Source organism: Ranitomeya variabilis, chromosome 1 (assembly GCF_051348905.1).
Source record: "Ranitomeya variabilis isolate aRanVar5 chromosome 1, aRanVar5.hap1, whole genome shotgun sequence".
NCBI classification, from domain to species: domain Eukaryota; kingdom Metazoa; phylum Chordata; class Amphibia; order Anura; family Dendrobatidae; genus Ranitomeya; species Ranitomeya variabilis.
Genome location: NC_135232.1, coordinates 603,482,130 through 603,501,450, shown reverse-complemented (window position 1 = coordinate 603,501,450; position 19,321 = coordinate 603,482,130). Strand labels below are relative to the sequence as shown.

General features: G+C 44.6%; 1 protein-coding gene across 3 annotated transcripts in view; it reads right to left on the bottom strand.

The window, feature by feature from the left end:
* TMOD4 (tropomodulin 4) overlaps positions 1–19,321 on the bottom strand; it is a 50,738-nt gene that overhangs the window by 10,434 nt on the left and 20,983 nt on the right. For all 3 annotated transcript variants that reach the window (XM_077259398.1, XM_077259408.1, XM_077259416.1), the window contains exons 2-7: positions 17,539–17,692; positions 8,180–8,336; positions 3,489–3,611; positions 874–963; positions 322–452; positions 113–220 (exon numbers count right to left, since the gene is read on the bottom strand). In XM_077259398.1, the coding sequence (XP_077115513.1) occupies positions 113–220; positions 322–452; positions 874–963; positions 3,489–3,611; positions 8,180–8,336; positions 17,539–17,658 (729 nt within the window). In that variant the 5' untranslated portion in view covers positions 17,659–17,692. The remainder of the gene's footprint in view (positions 1–112; positions 221–321; positions 453–873; positions 964–3,488; positions 3,612–8,179; positions 8,337–17,538; positions 17,693–19,321) is intronic.

The following is a 19,321-nucleotide window of genomic DNA, read 5'->3' as shown; positions in this document are numbered from 1 at the left end:
GCTCTCCCCTCCCGGCCAATCAAATGAGGAAGGTGGAGTTGGCAGAGAGAAAGAGGACCAGGGTGGATCGAGCTCTGCATAATGGGGTGGAAGAGACTTCACAAAGACTTACATAAGCCACCGGATCATTACTGCGAGTAGCTACTAAACTCAGTTGCTTTACATGCGTGTTTGCTTTCATGGCTTCACAAATCCCCTTTAATGTTGGTATGGGAATGTCCTGCAAATGAAAGGCACAAAATAAACATAAACGAGTTCCCTTTAGATTCATGCCACAATTTAGGGTCTAAATCTCTCGATATTCTGTGTAGGGGTAATTACATGGATATTATTTAGATTCACTTCCACCAGGTCTGATGCGTTGCTCTTGATCTTCTGCAGTGTTTCTTCCACGTTGGTTGGATTTGGGGGCTCGTCGGGGATGGTCTTATATTTGTCCGGTTGTACAACGCCTGTAAGAAACAGGTACAGATGTCACATTGATAAGGGTCATATTAAAGGAACGAGTTCCCATTCAATAGGTCCATATTACGTTAATGAGGTCAACTGTAATGGCATAAGGTCTCTCTCCTGCAGGCTTGGAGCTCCGCACAACATCTTCCTGACCTGAAGAGACCATTGCCACCAGACTCCACTTCCCTTTTGGCCGACTCCTACATCCTACCTCTTGTCAAACAATGCAGAAGATGCTCAGACACCCACATGGCCACCATCTCTGCCTTCTCCTCTGTGCCTCGGGTGCTTCTTAAAGTCCAAAAGTTATGGGAACTCACAATTAGTGGCCACAATTTTGTAAGAAGCAAATTGACTTGCTAGTAAATTTTGTCACAGTGTTCTAGACAATGAAATTTCGAGACCATGACTTCTACTTACTGTTGATGCCCTCTTTATTAATAATGATTCCAGAAGTGATTGCATCGTAATACTGCTTGTTACTCATCAATGTATACATCCCCAAGATGGCTGCGACAGAAAAATACATGTAGAAAGTCAGTACTAGGTCTACATAGTGAGATTTCCACCAACATTAGAAGCCATATATAGTAACAAAGTGCAGGAAAAAACTAAATTCAGATTTACATTGAGCAGTGTTGTCATCTCTCACCCTATTAAGTAGCTGTGACTGATATATGAAAGTAACTACTTCTTTGGGAATCCATGATTTCCTAGGGAATATACTGGAAGGTCACATTATACCTCTTGGTGGCACAAAAAAAAATGGTTATTATACCATGTCCTCATCTTGGATACACAGCGTAAGAAGATAGCCCCTCGGTCTCTCACTCTCCTATACTAAATATAGCACTTGACTCAAGTCCAAATCCTTGGAGTTCTGCTGACTGGAGGGAAAGGGTGCAGGTTCAGCTACTGGTGCAGAAGAAACATAACCCTCTAACAACTAAAAATCTGACTTACCCATGCTTATAAAATATACAGGAGTTTCCAGAGGACAAAAAAAAAAAAAAGAGGAAGACTATCCTACGCCTGCCTGGAAGAGTTGACAAATTTCCTATGTGCCACCAAAGTGCCTGGATCCCTCACGGAAAGCTTGGAAAGTTGTGGAGACTAGCAATTGAGATGTCTCTCATATGTAGTGCACACCAACATGAGGGATTCCTGCTCCCCTCTCTCTACCTAGCTCATGAAGCAGCAAGCATCATGGATGAAATTACAAAGGAGCATTCAGCAGTGCAGCTGTGAATCTTGTACTGGATTGAGATAAAAGCCTTACTTGAAAGCAGCAGCAAGGAAGAAATTATATAGCAGTGCTGAGCAGTGTAGGTGTGAATACAGCACTGGATTGAGATAAAACACGTAATAGCAGTATCACAATGGAGAACATTATGCAGTAGTACTGAGCAGTGCAGCTGTGGGTACAGCACTAGGAGGAGATAAAATATTTAAATCGAAATCAGCAACAGGAATCAAAATGTAGCTGTACTAACCAGTGTAACGGTGAATCCAGCATGATAAAACAGTGGCAAGATAAAACATTTACTCTAAAGCAGTGTTTCCCAAACTCCAGTCCTCACGGACCCCAACAGGTCATGTTTTCAGGATTTCCTTAGTATTGTACAGGTGATGGAAGTATCGGGAGTTCTCTCACTTGTGCAGCACTATGGAAATCCTGAAAACATGACCTGCTGGGGTCCGTGAGGACTGGAGTTTGGGAAATACTGCTCTAAAGCATCAGCGTGTTGGACATTATACATGAATTCTGAACAGGTTATCTGTGCTTCTAGCAATGTGGTGAAATAAATACTAGAAGAAGCAGCAGCACAAAGGGAATTATTCAGCAGTACTGAACAGTGTAGACATGTATCCAGCTTTGTATTGGGATAAAACACTTGCTAGAAAGCACCAGTATTTTTTGTGTCTCTCTGCACCTCTCCTCCGACCTCCTAATCTTTAATAGGCAGCTGTAATCTGATCCATCAAGGAGGTGGCAGACAAATTTTAGCCGTTTTTAAAAATGAATGATGAGTTTGGAATGCAGGGAAGGGAGAAGAAGTAGCTCTTAAGTGGAGAAAGAATCAAAGTATCCGTTTTGATATGTCACAAAGTTTGTTATATTCCCTTTCATGAGTCCTGCAATATTTTGGTTCTGAAAAAGCCGATAGAAGATGAGGATACAGTGTAGGGTTTTGGTTTTATAGTTAGGCGTAAATCTCCATCACCATCACCCCTTTTTGATCAGGTTGACCTGTGCCAGATGACCAACTTGCCTTTTTTCTCACCAGATGTTGTGAGTAAAAGATTTATGTAATCGTCTATGGGAGCGTTTTGCATGAGATGTTCATGAGATGGACATAGCTCCTCAATGAGGTCACGCTGAAGCTTGTAACACTTGAGTCTTAAGAGCTGGATCATAAAATGGATTATGACCTCCTGTATCACCATCTCAAATAATATCATGTACTCATCCAGCACAGATGTCCATATGTTGCAGAGTAACATGTTCCCAGGCCAAAGTGATCACAGAAAAAACATGATGTTGATCAAAATTTAGGATGGTGACCTTTCTAACATGCATCAGGTGGCAACCAATGTCTTGTTATAATGTCAAGCCTTAATTGGTTATCACTCTAAGCAGGGGTGGGGCTGTGATAGATGATTGGCTAGAATTTAGGTCACATTATGTCACTGTACACACTAAGGGATGAAGCTACTTGTCATTTTCCCACCAAATTTAACTCAAGAGGACACCAAAAATTATAAATTCAATAGATATTAAGGATGAGAATATTGATTCTAAACAGAAATATTTTCTTTTAATTTTCCAAAATCCCCTCACGTGTCCATACTGCCTCCCAATCTCACCTGCTGTGCTCTGGTGCTGGTATGATCTTCATACTTGGCCGATGCATCCTAGTCCGTTAAGTACGTCTAATGCCATTATTCCCTCACCCCCACGTTTGGAAAAAAAGCTACAGAAATTTAGAATCTCTGTTTACAGAGGAGCCGATGTCATCTGCACGGCATCTTACCTGCAATGTCGCACATCTCAGCATCGGTGGCGTTGGCCAAAGCCTCCTCCAGCTCCGGTTCTAGAGTGATCTGCTCCTCTTTAGGAATTTCTCTTTTTGGATTTTTGGGGATGAAAGCTTTTCCTGTTGAGAAAATTAGAGGAAGACTTGATGTTTGGTCTGACACTAGTCTCTGGAGCGGCTTTCAAAATTCTGATGACTCCATGAAATCCAACTTTCTCCAATTCAGCTGAGGCCCCACAATGCAAAGCATTATAGAAGACATATAAAACTGTAAGGCTATGTGCACACGTTGCAGAATTGCCACGGAAATTTAGGCGGCAATTCTGCAACTCCCTGCCGTGGGAAATACGCATGCAGAATTGGCATGCATTTTCCTGCTTAACACTAGCGTTTTGCAAGCGTAATTAGCTAGCAGAATGCTAGGGTTTTCCAAGCGATCTGTAGCATCGCTTGGAAAACTGATTGACAGGTGTAACCAACCTGTCAAACATAATGTTTGACAAGTGTGACCAGCTTTTTACTACTGATGCTGCCAATGCAGCATCAATAGTAATATGATATAATGTTAAAAATAATTTTAAAAATTACTGTATTTTTCCTACCAAAAAAAGGGGGGAAAAATCGGGGGTGCGTCTTATAGTTGGAATACAGGCTTACCGGCATTGGTGTGGCGGCGGCAGAGGTGCGGTGGCGGCAGATGTGCAGGGATGAGGAGGCTCAGTGAGTGGTATGGCGTGAGCGGGGTCCCTTGTACAGTTGAGGTGACGCAGCAGCCCAGTAAGCAGCAGAGCCGGTGAATCATGCCATTATCGGTGGTGGCGGCCATCTTCCTTAGGCCGCGCGTGCGCAGATGGAGTGCTCTGCTTCCCGGGGCTTCAGGAAAATGGCCGCGGGAGGCCGCACGTGCGCAGATGGAGATCGCAGCAGCCATTTTCCTGAAGCCGAGTTCGCAGATTTAGATCTCGGCTTCAGGAAAATGGCCGCCGCGATCTCCATCTGCGCACGCGCGGCCTCCCGCCGCCATTTTCCTGAAGCCCCGGGAAGCAGAGCACTCCATCTGCGCACGAGCGGCCTCAGGAAGATGACCGCCGCCACCGAGAAACCGGTAATTAACCCGGCTCTGCTGCTCACATTGGATACCGGGCCCCTGCGTCACCTCACCTGTGGACGGCACCTCTGCCGTCGCCACACCACTGCTGCAACCCCCCCATGAACACCAGGCTATGGCATCACCCACCAGAAAGGGACCCTGCTCAGGTGCACGCCTTACTGCATCACCCCACCTCTGCCGACACCATGCCTCCTGTGACCCTGCTCTGCCACCGCCAGCCCTCAGGTAAGATACTGTAAATTCGGACAATAAGACGGACCCCCATCTTATTAAAAAATCTATTTTTTTGCAATTTTCACCCCAAATTTGGGGTGAGTCTTATGGTCCGGTGCGTCTTATAGTCCGAAAAATACGGTAAAAAATCGTGATATTCTCACCTTCCGGCGTCTCCCGCAGCCTTCCCGCTCCTCGCGATGCTCCCGGAAGCTCCCGATCCTAGTGATGCCTCGCGACAATGACCACAGATAACGTAGCATCACACGAAACCGCTACGTCATCACAGGTCATTGTCGCAAAGCATTACTGAGAACGGGAACATCGCGAGGAGCGGGAAGGCTGCGAGGGACGCCGGAAGGTAAGAATATCACGATTTATTATTTTAATTCTTTTATTTTTAACAGGTATATGGTTCCCAGGGCCTGGAGGAGAGTCTCCTCTCCTCCACCCTGGGTACCAACTGCACATGATCCGATAACTTCTATGGTGGGCATAGCCCCATGCGGGAAGTAAGCGGATCAATGCATTCCTATGTGTGAGGAATCCCCGCGATTCCGCACAAAGAATGAACATGCTGCGTTTTTTTCCGGAATGCGATTCCACCACGGGAAAAAACGCAGCATGTGCACAAAAAATACGGAATGCATTAAAAATGATGGGATGCTTATGTAAGCTTTTTTTAGCGGTTTTTCGGTGGAAAAGGGATGAAAAATGCTAAAAATCCTGAACGTGTGCACATAGCCTTAAAGGGGTATATTATTGAAATGCACATTCCAGAGAGTTAACAGTAAATTAGCAGAGTTTTGAATGCAGCTCTGGAGGCATTTTGGATACATTACATAGATACAGTGCCTTGTGAAAGTATTTAGCTCCCTGGAACTTTTCAACCTTTTCCCACATAACATGCTTCAAACATAAAGATACGAAATATAAATTTTTGGTGAAGAATCAACAACAAGTGGAACACAATTGTGAAGTTGAATGAAATGTATTGGTTATTTTACATTTTTGTGGAAATTCAAAAACTGAAAAGTGGGGCGTGCAATATTATTCGGCCCTTTAACTTAATACTTTGCTTAGTTGCTTAGCCACCTTTTGCTGCGATTACAGCTGCAAGTTGATTGGGGTATGTCTCTATCAGTTTTGCACATCAAGAGACTGAAATTCTTGCAAACTTTAAGTTACACTTTTTATGGATATCTGTGAGAAATGGCTTTCTTCTTGCCACTCTTCCATAAAGGCCAGACTTGTGCAGTGTACGACTGATTGTTGTCCTATGGACAGACTGTTCCACTGCAGCGCCCCAGAGTCCTGGTCGTTGCAGTACTGTGGCTCCGCCACTATGGGGAGCCATGGTGCGTCCGATGGCACTGAAGGAGTTCATCTGATCAGGTATCACAGACACCAATACATTTCACAGCCGGGCCTCCGGGGGGAGCTAAGGGTGCTATTCATTAGGCCACTCCCCACCATAGTGGGTAAACCGGGGGTCAGGCAGGAAGTTAGATCAGAAAGCTGACTGGATTGGACGAAGCAACACCTAGTGGCAGAGGGTGTTGTGGAGGAAGAGACAGTAGGGTCTCTGTCAGGGGTGGGATCCTGACAGAGGCTTGGCATTGGAAAGAACGTAACGGGTCCGCGCCAGCTCCGGGAAGCGGCGGGGCCCAAGAAAGGACTAGAAGCGAGATAGATTGTGCTGAGTGAGAAACGAGATCAAGCAATAGGAGAATTCCAGTAGGGGTCGTGCTGTAAGACCGGAGCAACACCCTACTGAGGCGCACTACCGGTGGCCGGAATGCCGAGGGAGTATTATAACATTCAGCTTCAAGCAATACTCTAAACAGCGGCAGGACAGTCAGTTTAAGGCGGGCTGTCTAACACATATCACCTATGAAGTCTTGGGAGGCAATTGCGGGAGAGGGGCGTCTCTAGGGTCCCGGAAGAACTCCAGGCCTACCCGACAAACGGGTGCCGTTCTAACTGTAACATCAGGAAGGGACGGACGATTAGAAGAACATCATTTAATCGAGTTGTGAGGGAACTTAAGAAACAGACACAACAGTTGTGGGGTACTTTCCGTAAGCACAGCAGGGAAGGACTACAACACATAGCGCTAAGAAGGAAGGCACCGATTTCCACCTGTGAAGTGAACTCTGGAGGTGCCATTGGACCGGCCGGACTTGCGCAGCCTGGTGAACCGTATTCTGGACTGAGGACTCAGAGATCTCCAGTAAAGAGGTAAAGAGACTGCAACCTGGTGTCCTCGTTATTTATCGCGACCTGCACCCCACAACTGCACCGTTACAACACGACTTATTGCACCGGACGTCCCCCACTGACAGACAGGGCCACGGACCGGGTCTAGCCACCGTGACAACCCCAGGACTGAGACCCAGAGGCCCGGCTCCGGGTACCCCTCGGCCCTGCGGCGGTGTGGGGGCGCTCCACCACCTCAGCTGTAGATCTCTGCAGTTCATCCAGAGTGATCATGGGCCTCTTGGCTGCATCTCTGATCAGTCTTCTCCTTGTTTGAGATGAAAGTTTAGAGGGACGGCCGGGTCTTGGTAGATTTGCAGTGGTATGTAACTCCTTCCATTTCAATATGATCGCTTGCACAGTGCTCCTTGGGATGGTTAAAGTTTTGGAAATCTTTTTGTATCCAAATCCGGCTTTAAACTTCTCCACAACAGTATCACGGACCTGCCTGTTGTGTTCCTTGGTCTTCATGATGCTCTCTGTACTTCAAACAGAACCCTGAGACTATCACAGAGCAGGTGCATTTATACGGAGTCTTGATTACACACAGGTGGATTATATTTATCATCATTAGGCATTTAGGACAACATTGGATCATTCAGAGATCCACAATGAACTTCTGGAGTGAGTTTGCTGCATGAAAGTAAAGGGGCCGAATAATATTGCACGCCCTACTTTTCAGTTTTTGAATTTCCACAAAAATTTTAAATAACCAATAAATTTCGTTCAACTTCACAATTGTGTTCCACTTGTTGTTGATTCTTCACCAAAAATTTACATTTGGTATCTTTATGTTTGAAGCATGATATGTGGGAAAATGTTGAAAAGTTCCAGGGGGCCGAATACTTTCGCAAGGCACTGTATACGCTGTAAAGTCATTGCATTACAGCATGAACTGGTGGAGCGGGGAAGGTTCACTAAAATCAACTGTGCGAATATAGCCTGCACCTGTCTAAGCGTGCCCAGTGCTAAGGGGGAAGGGAACTGAAGGAAAGGAGCAGAAGCTACGCTCCACAACAGTACAAAAATACTTCGGCAAATTTTTGTTTGACTGATATACTAGAACGTTGCAGACGAGTGCGATAACGGAATGCACTTTATTTACCCTTCTTCTCCCCAGTGTATGGGACAAGGTCTTCTCTCTCCTTTGCATCCAGGGCCTCCTTCTCCAGATGTTGTAGGAGGGCTTCTCTGTCCAGAGGACCAGTTGCGGTCTTTTTGGTTTGGTCTTTTTGGCGCATCCCAGCCGGAAGGAGGATATTCTAGGATATCATAAATCTGTATGTGTTACATGTATTCCAAAAAAATTAAAAAATATGGTTTTATAATATAAATGTCCCACAACTCTTAGTGGCCACACAACTGTTACTCACACCCCCTGACTATAGTTCATATAGAAAAACGGCACAACAAGTCATTCTCTCCATAAAGGGAATGGCAGGCACAGTACCGCATAGGGAACGTGCCTCTGACTGCGGAGCCCCTATGGGAAAGCTAGTAGGATACTGTGCAGTGCCAATTCCCCCCTCCCATTACTCCCCCCAGGTGATGCACTAATTGGGACGCCCAGCTGACCAACGGGAAGAAAGAGGAAGGGGTGTCCAGCCACACCCACAAGGGTTAAATTCAGGTGCCCGGGGTCAGTACCTTCCTCTTTCTCCCCGGCTGACCCCCTGGAAGCTGTTGTCCCACCCTCCCTCCCTTACATATTCTCTGTTGTCTTGTGCTGTTCGGATAAATGTAAAATTTATAATACTCGAAATTTAAAATTGATGATATTAATACTGTCGTTATTACGTCACAGCGGAAGTGTAGAGAAGGGCAAAGGTTTATAGCCGCTCATTGGCTGCCCGCCTGTCGATCGCAGACTGGGCCTTCGGCTGTGAGCCCGTTGCGAAATGTAATTGCCCCTCTCTTCTTATCAAATTAATAAACTGTGACCGACCTGTTCAACCCATCTAGGCCTGTTTTTGTTGTCTTTTCGGGATTGGTGGGAGGGGGGGAAGGCACTGTTTACGACACACGGGTCTCCGCAGTCACACCTGTGGCGACGTTTTAGAAGGCCTCACAGAAAGAAGGAGGTCCCCTGAAACGTCACCACAGGTGTGCTTCCCTCATTGTTGGTGAGTGTCTCTGCCCTCCTGTTCAATTACTGTAAGCACTCATGTGCACATGAACAACCCACATCCAAGATCTGTCTGCAGATCTGAAGCTCACTGGAGCCCGTATCGCAGTCTGGATGTATTGTTCACAGTGTTGAATATATGGTTAGAAAATTATTTGTATATTACACTGAATGAATAATTTTGATAAATTATGAAGAAAATTGTGCCATTTCTCTATATGTGTTCTATGTACAGCAGCATGTAAAAATTTGGGCATCCCCTAGTTAAAATTACTGTTATTGTGAACAGCTTAGCAAGTTGAAGATTAATTAATCTCTAAATGGCCTAAAGTTAAAGATGAGACATTTTCTTTGTAGTTTAGTAAAAAAAAAAATATATCATCTTTTACATTTTAAAAATTCTAAAAATGAAAAATTGCTGATGCTAAAGTTTCGGCACCCTGCATGGTTAGTACCTAGTAGCACCCCCTTTTGCAAGTCTAAGCTTGTAAATGTTTTTTGTAGCCAAACATGAGTCTTTCAATTCTTTTGTGGTCGCCTTGCATGCACTACTATTTTTGATTTTCAATCATGTTCAGATCAGGCGACTGTGAGTCATTGTAAAACCTTCAGCTTGCGCCTTTTGAGGTCGTCTATTGTGGATTTTGATGTTTGTTTAAGATCATTATCCATTTGTACAAGCCATCCTCTTGCCTCTATCTGTGAAATATTCCCCATGCCATAGGCTGCAGCACAACCACAAAGCATTATTGATCCAACCCCATGCTTAATGGTTGTCGAGATGTTCTTTTCCTGAAATTCTGTGCTTTTTTTTCTCCACACATACCTTTGATCATTGTGGCCACAGAGTTCTATTTAAACCTCATCAGTCCACAGGATAAGTTTCCAAAATGCATCAGGCTTGTTTAGATGTTCTTTTGCATACTTCTGATGCTGAAATTTATGGTGAGGACGCAAGAGAGGTTCTCTTCTGATGGCTCTTACATGAAGGCAATATTTGTTGTACTGTTCAGAGACACCTGCACAATGTACCACAACTCCAGAGTCTGCTAAATCTTTCTGAAGGTCTTTTGAAGTCAAGTGGCGGTTGTGATTTGCCTCTTTAGCAATCCTATGAGCAGATCTCACTGAAATTTTGCTTGGTCTTCCAGACCTTATCTTGACCGCCACTGTTCCTGCTAGCTGCCATTTCTTCATTACATTTCGCACTGAGGAAAGGGCAACTTGAAAATGCATTGCTATCTTCTTATAGTCTTCTCCTGCTTTGTGGGCCTCCATCATTTTCATTTCAGAGTGCTAGGCCGCTGCTTAGAAGAACCCATGACTGCTGTTTTTGGTACACGGTAAGAGGAGGCTGGGCTTTTATGAAGCTTGGAAATTTGAATCACCTGGCCTTCCCCAACGATGATAGTGAACAAGCCATGACCCTAACAGGCTAATCAAGGTCGGAAAGCTTGGTAAAAAGTTCACTGAGCACACACATCTCCAAGGGTGCACAATCTTTGCATCTGTTCATTTTCACGTTTTTAATTTTTAAAATCTAAAAAAGTAATTACTAACTTTAGGCTTTTAGAGATCATATCATCAACAACTTCACAATAACAGTAATTTGATCAGGGGTGCCCAAATATTTACATGCCACTGTATGACAGAATCTCACCAATAATCTCCTAAAATAATAAAGGGCAAATGCAGTCACCATCGATAGCAAGATTACAGGTGCTTCTAACAAAATTAGAATATCATCAAAAAGTAATTTATTTCAGTTCTTCAATACAAAAACTGAAACTCATATATTATATAGAGTCATTACAAACAGCGTGATCTATTTCAAGTGTTTATTTCTGTTAATGTTGATGATTATGGCTTACAGCCAAAGAAAACCCAAAAGTCAGTATCTCAATAAATTAAAATATTTAACAAAAAAAACACCTGCAAAGGCTTCCTAAGTGTTTAAAAAGGTCCCTTAGTTTGTTTCAGTAGGCTCCATAATCATGGGGAAGACTGCTGACTTGACAGATGTCCAGAAGGCAGTCATTGACACACTCCACAAGGAGGGTAAGCCACAAAAGGTCATTGCTAAAGAAGCTTGCTGTTCTCTGAGTGCTGCATCCAAGCATATTAAGGGAAAGTTTAGTGAAAGGATAAAGTGTGGTAGAAAAAGGTGCACAAGCACTCTATTTGCAATGACTCTATATAATATATGAGTTTCACTTTTTGTACTGAATAACTGAAATAAATTAAGTTTTTGATGATATTCTAATTTTGTAGGAAGCACCTGCCTATGGTGGAGAAACCAGTCGTAAATTCACATGTATTTAAAATACTACTATAATACTGCCCCTATGTGCCAGAATATAACTACTATAATACTGCTCCTATGTACAATAATATACCTACTATACTGACCACTATGTACAAAAGATATAACTATGATAATACTGCCCCTTTGTACAAGAATATAAGTACTATAATACTGCTCTTATGTGCAAGAATATAACTACTATAATACTGCTCCCTATCTACATGAATATAACTACTATAATACATCCCCCTATGTACAATAGTATACCTACTATAATACTGACCACTATGTAACAAAGATATAACTACTATAATACTTCCCCCTATGTACAAGAATATAACTACTATAATACTGACCACTATGTACAAAGACATAACTACTATAATACTGCCCCTTTGTTCAAAAATATAACTACTATAATACTGCCCCCCTATGTACAAGAATATAACTACTATAATACTTCCCCCTATGTACAAGAATATAACTACTATAATACTGACCACTATGTACAAGAATATAACTGCTATCACCCCCATATTTACGAGAATATAACTACTATAATACTGCGCCTATGTACAAGAATATAACTACTATAATACTGTCCCCATATTTACGAGAATATAACTACTATAATACTGCCCCATTGTACAAGAATATAACTACTATAATACTGCTCCTATGTACAAGAATATAACTACTATAATACTGCTCCTATGTGCAAGAATATAACTACTATAATACTGCTCCTATGTACAAGAATATAACTACTATAATACTGCCCCTATGTGCAAGAATATAACTACTATAATACTGCTCCTATGTACAAGAATATAACTACTATAATACTGTCCCTATGTACAAGAATATAACTACTATAATACTGCTCCTATGTACAAGAATATAACTACTATAATACTGCCCCTATGTACAAGAATATAACTACTATAATACTGCCCCCATATTTACGAGAATATAACTACTATAATACTGCCCCCTTGTACAAGAATATACCTACTATAATACTGCCCCTATGTACAAGAATACAACTACTATAATACTGCTCCTATGTACAAGAATATAACTACTATAATACTGCTCCTATGTACAAGAATAAAAATACTATAATACTGCTCCTATGCACAAGAATATAACTACTACTAGATGGTGTCCCGATTCTAACGCATCGGGTATTCTAGAATATGTATGTATGTATGTATGTATGTATGTATGTATGTATGTATGTATGTATGTATGTATATAGCAGCCACATAGTATATAGCACAGGCCACGTAGTATATAGGAGCCATGTAGTATATAGCAGACAAATACTACGTGGCCTGTGCTATATACTATGTGGCTGCTATATACATACATACATACATACATACATACATATTGTAGAATAGCCGATGCGTTAATACAGGCCACGCAGTAAATAACAGTGGCCACGCAGTATATAACACAGCCCAAACAGTATATAACACAGCCCACGTACTATATAACACAGCCCACGCAGTATATAGCAGCCACGCAGTATATAACACAGGCACACAGGCGACGTAGTATATAGCACAGGCCACGCAGTATATAACACAGGGCACGTAGTATATAGCACAGCCCATGCAGTATATAACACAGCCCACGCAGTATATAACACAGCCCACGCAGTATATAACACAGCCCACGCAGTATATAACACAGCCCACGCAGTATATAACACTGCCCATGTAGTATATAGCAGCCACGCGGTATATAACACTGCCCACGTAGTATATAGCAGTGTGGGCACCATATCCCTGTTCAAAAAATAATAATTAAAATAAAAAATAGTTCTATACTCCCCGGCCGGGATCCAGCAAAGCTCTGGCGATGCGCGCGCGGCTGCCGCCATCTTCCGTTCCCAGGATGCATTGCAAAATTACCCAGATGACTTAGCGGTCTCGCAAGACCGCTAAGTTTTCTGGGTAATTTCGCAATGCATCTCTGGGAACGCAAAAAACACCTAATGGAAACCATGCCAGTCAATAGTATCATATCACAAACCCAATCCTGGATTAATAATCAATTATTAAAGGGAACCTGTCACCCCGTTTTTTCAGTATGAGATAAAAATACCATTAAATAGGGCCTGAGCTGTGCTGGACAATAGTGTATTTTGTGTACCCTGATTCCCCACCTATGCTGCTGAAATACCTTACCAAAGTCGCCGTTTTTGCCTGTCAATCAAGGTGGTCTGGTCAAATGTGCGTGGTGAAATCGCTTCTTCTCCCTCAGATCTTGCTTATCTTTCCGTTGGTGGCGTAGTGGTTTGCGCATGCCTAACAGGGGAATGCACTGCGCAGCTGAAGAAAAAGAGCGCGATCTGCGCTATTCACTGCTTTATCGCTGGCGGCGGCCATCTTCCTGAGGCCACGCGTGCGCAGATGGAGCGCTCTGCTGCCCGGGGCTTCAGGAAAATGGCCGTGGGATGCCGCGCGTTTCCTGAAGCCCCGGGCAGCAGAGCGCTCCATCTGCTCACGCGCGGCCTCAGGAAGATGGCCGCCGCCAGCGATAGCCAGACCACCTTGATTGACAGGCGAAAACGGCGACTTTGGTAAAGTATTTCAGCAGCATAGGTGGGGAATCAGGGTACACAAAATACACTATTGTCCAGCACAGCTCAGGCCCTATTTAATGGTATTTTTATCTCATACTGAAAAAACGGGGTGACGGGTTCCCTTTAAGGAGACTGGATAGGACCGTAACGGACAAACTGCATATTCAATGAGAACACAGATGAGGCAGAAAAACGCAGTCACAAGTCCAAATTATAAACATACAAAAAACTTTATTTAAATATTTCAGATGTAAAACAGCAGATTGGGAAGTCCCCCTGTGCCATCCGTAGCACGTATAGTTGGACAGAGAGAGAGCACACATATAAATCATGCGTTGGTACATGCGTTGGTACATGGTATATATTAAAGCATAATTAGTTAGGTAACAGCCAACAGCTACTAGAATGTACTACGATACCCATAATGAACATATACATACCAGTAATGCCGTATCAGAAATATGTGTGCACCAGACTCCGTCACCCCCAACACCCCCCCCCCCCCCCCCCGACGTGCGTTTCGGCGAATGCCTTTCTCAAGGGGTATGCCTCATTCGCGTCGGGGGGGGGGGGGGACGGCGTCTGGTGCGCACATATTTCTGATACGGCATTACTGGTATGTATATGTTCATTATGGGTATCGTAGTACATTCTAGTAGCTGTTGGCTGTTACCTAACTAATTACGGTATGCTTTAATATATACCATGTACCAACGCTACTATTCATGATTTATATGTGTGCTCCTCTCTCTGTCCAACTATACGTGCTATGGATGGCACAGGGGGACTTCCCAATCTGCTGTTTTACATCTGAAATATTTAAATAAAGTTTTTTGTATGTTTATAATTTGGACTTGTGACTGCGTTTTTCTGGCTCATCTGTGATCTCTGGGAACGGAAGATGGCGGCAGGCGCGAGCGCATCGTCGGACGACGGAAGGTGAGAATAGCAGGTTTTTTGTTTTTTTATTATTTTTAACATTAGGTCTTTTTACTATTGATGCTGCATAGGCAGCATAAATAGTAAAAAGTTGGGGACATACAGACAGGATTAATAGCAGCGGTAACGGAGTGCGTTACCCGCGGCAGAACGCGGTCCGTTACCGCTGGCATTAACCCTGTGTGAGCAGTGACCGGAGGGGAGTATGGAGCGGGCGCCGGGCACTGACTGCAGGGGAGTAGGGAAGGACTAATCGGACTGTGCCCGTCGCTGATTGGTCGCGGCAGCCATGACAGACAGCTGGCGAGACCAATCAGCGACACGGGATTTCCGTGACGGAAGTTGCCGACAGAAAGACAGACGGAAGTACCCCTTAGACAATTATATATATATATATATATAGACTAGATGGTGGCCCGATTCTAACGCATCGGGTATTCTAGAATATGTATGCGTAGTGTATAGCACAGCCCATGCAGTACATTGCGCAGCCCACACAGTACACGTTGTATATTGCGCAGCCCACGTCGTATATTGCCCAGTCCACATAGTACATTGCGCAGCGCACGTTGTATATTGCGCAGCCCACGTAGTATATTGCGCAGCCCACGTAGTATATTGCGCAGCCCACGTAGTATATTGCGCAGCCCACGTTGTATATTGCGCAGCCCACGTTGTATATTGCGCAGCCCACGTTGTATATTGCGCAGCCCACGTTGTATATTGCGCAGCCCACGTTGTATATTGCGCAGGCCACGTACTATATTGCCCAGCCACGTACTATATTGCGCAGCCCACATAGTATATTGCCCAGCCACGTAGTATATTGCCCAGCCACGTACTATATTGCGCAGCCCACATAGTATATTGCCCAGCCACGTAGTATATTGCTCAGTGACGTAGTATATTGCCCAGCCACGTAGTATATTGCTCAGTGACGTAGTATATTGCCCAGTCACGTAGTATATTGCTCAGTGATGTAGTATATTGCCCAGTCACACAGTATATTTCCCAGCCACGTAGTATACAGCACAGAGCTACGTAGTATACTGCCCAGTCACGTAGTATATTGGCCAGTCACATAGTGTATTGGCCAGTCACGTAGTATATTGGCCAGTCACGTAGTATATTGGCCAGTCACGTAGTATGCACCATATCCCTGTTAAAAAAAAAAGAATTAAAATAAAAAATAGTTACATACTCACCTTCTGGAGCCTCCGGATCGAAGCGTCCGGTTACCGATGCTCCTCGCGCGCTCCGGTCTGAAGATTGCATTGCGGTCTCGCGAGATGATGACGTAGCGGTCTCGCGAGACCGCACTGCATGCAGCGGTCATCAGGGCGTCGCGAGGAGCATCGGTAACTGGCCACTTCGATCCGGGGGGGCCACCGGAGGGTGAGTATGCAACTATTTTTTATTTTTTAATTATTTTTAACATTACATATTTTTACTATTGATGCTGCATAGGCAGCATCAGTAGTAAAAAGTTGGTCACACAGGGTTAATAGCAGCGTTAACCGAGTGCGTTACACCGCGGTCAACGCTGCCATTAACCCTTTGTGAGCGCTGACCGGAGGGGAGTACGGAGCGGGCGCTGTGACCGGAGGGGAGTACGGAGCAGGCGCTGTGACCAGAGGGGAGTACGGAGGGGGCGCTGTGACCGGAGGGGAGTACGGAGCGGGCGCTGTGACCGGAGGGGAGTACGGAGTGGGCGCTGTGACCGGAGGGGAGTACGGAGTGGGCGCTGTGACCGGAGGGGAGTACGGAGCGGGCACTGCCTGCGGGGAGAAAGGAGCGGCCATTTTCTTCCGGACTGTGCCCGTCGCTGATTGGTCGAGGCTGTTTTGCCACGACCAATCAGCGACTTGGATTTCCATGACTGACAGAGGCCACGACCAATGAATACCCATGACAGACAGAAGGACAGACAGACGGAAGTGACCCTTAGACAATTATATAGTAGATAATACTTCCCCCTAACTACTATAATACTGACCACAATGTACAAAGATATAACTACTATAATACTGCCCCTATGTACAAGAATATAACTACTATAATACTGCCCCTATGTACAAGAATACAACTACTATAATCTGCTCCTGTGTACAAGAATATAACTACTATAATACTGCCCCTATGTACAAGAATATAACTACTATAATACTGCCCCTATGTACAAGAATATAACTACTATAATAATGCTCCTATGTAAGAATTTGAATACAACTTACAATTCATAATTAATTTGGAATTACAATTAATAATTTAATTTCAATATTAATATGTATTTAGGTGCCTCTATAAAGAGAAAGGTAGGGCTCTTTCCTGGCGACAGTGAATTAGTTTGGTGGACCATAAATAAGGGTCCATGATTGAGGCCGACAGAAGGGATCACATTAGTACGCTGAACACTGCAACTATTTTTGAGAAGTCTGGATAATTTCTAAGTGTTTGCTCCCCAGGAAGGACATTTCTCATATTTTTAGCCATCGGTACCTCAGGGTCCATCTCTTGCAGCTCAATGTCCAGTTGGGCCAGCTCCTCAGCTGACATTCCTTTCATGATCTCATCTTCATCTATGTCCCGATATTTCTCCAGCTCCTTCTGGTAAGACATGGTGGGGGAGGCAGTGGTGGCTTTTCAGCCTCTTCTAAAAAAGAAATGGCAAAAAAGTTTGCGAAAAAAAAATCACTACAGGAGTTTCTCCAAAGTTAAGGAGAACACTGGACTGTATAACTGTTCATGTTGTTTGGGTCCTTCATAAAGTTTTCAAATCTTAAGGTACCGTTACACTAAACGACTTACCAACGATCACGACCAGCGATACGACCTGGCCGTGATCGTTGGTAAGTCGTTGTGTGGTCGCTGGGGAGCTGTCACACAGACAGCTCTCTCCAGCGACCAACGATCAGGGGAACGACTTCGGCATTGTTGAAACTGTCTTCAACGATGCCGAAGTCCCCCTGCAGCACCCGGGTAATCAGGGTAAACATCGGGTTACTAAGTGCAGGGCCGCGCTTAGTAACCCGATATTTACCCTGGTTACCATTGTAAAAGTTAAAAAAAAAAAACACTACATACTCACATTCTGAGGTCTGTCACGTCCCCCGCCGGCGTCCACAGGGTTAAAACTGCTTTTGGCAAGAGCGCTGCTAATATGCACGCGCTGCTGCCGAGAGCTTCCCTGCACTGAATGTGTCAGCGCCGGCAGTAACAGCGGTGACGTCACCGCTGTGCTCTGCTTTACGGCCGGCGCTGACACAGTCAGGGCAGGGAAGCTCTCGGCAGCAGCGCGTGCATATTAGCAGCACTCCTGCCGAACGCAGTTTTAACCCTGTGGACGCCGGGGGACGTGACAGACATCAGAATGTGAGTATGTACTGCTTTTTTTTTTACTTTTACAATGGTAACCAGGGTAAATATATACCCTGGTTACAAGTGAACACATCACTGGATCGGCGTCACAGCGGGTGATCAGCGACCAAAAAAAGGTCCTGATCATTCCCATCGACCAACAATCTCCCAGCAGGGGCCTGATCGTTGGTCGCTGTCATACATAACGAGATCGTTAGCGGGATCGTTGCTACGTCACCAAAAGCGTGACGTTGCAACGATATCGTTAACGATATTGTTATGTGTGTCTCAGCCTTTAGTCATTAGCATGTAGTTTGAACAGCAGAAGAAAGGTCTCGTTATGGGGGCTAGATGGGATTAAAGGCTGAGTCACACATAACGATATCGTTAACGATATCGTTGCAACGTCACGCTTTTGGTGACGTAGCAACGATCCCGCGAACGATCTCGTTATGTGTGACAGCGACCAACGATCAGGCCCCTGCTGGGAGATCGTTGGTCGATGGGAATTATCAGGACCTTTTTTTGGTCGCTGATCACCCGCTGTCATCGCTGGATCGGCGTGTGTGACGCCGATCCAGCGATGTGTTCACTTGTAACCAGGGTAAATATCGGGTTACTAAGCGCAGGGCCGCACTTAGTAACCCGATATTCACCCTGGTTACCATTGTAAAAGTTAAAAAAAAAACAGTACATACTCACATTCTGATGTCTGTCACGTCCCCCGGCATCCACAGGGTTAAAACTGCTTTCGGCAGGAGCGCTGCTAATATGCACGCGCTGCTGCCGAGAGATTCCCTGCCCTGACTGTGTCAGCGCCGGCCGTAAAGCAGAGCACAGCGGTGACGTCACCGCTGTTACTGCCGGCGCTGACACATTCAGTGCAGGGAAGCTCTCGGCAGCAGCGCGTGCATATTAGCAGCGC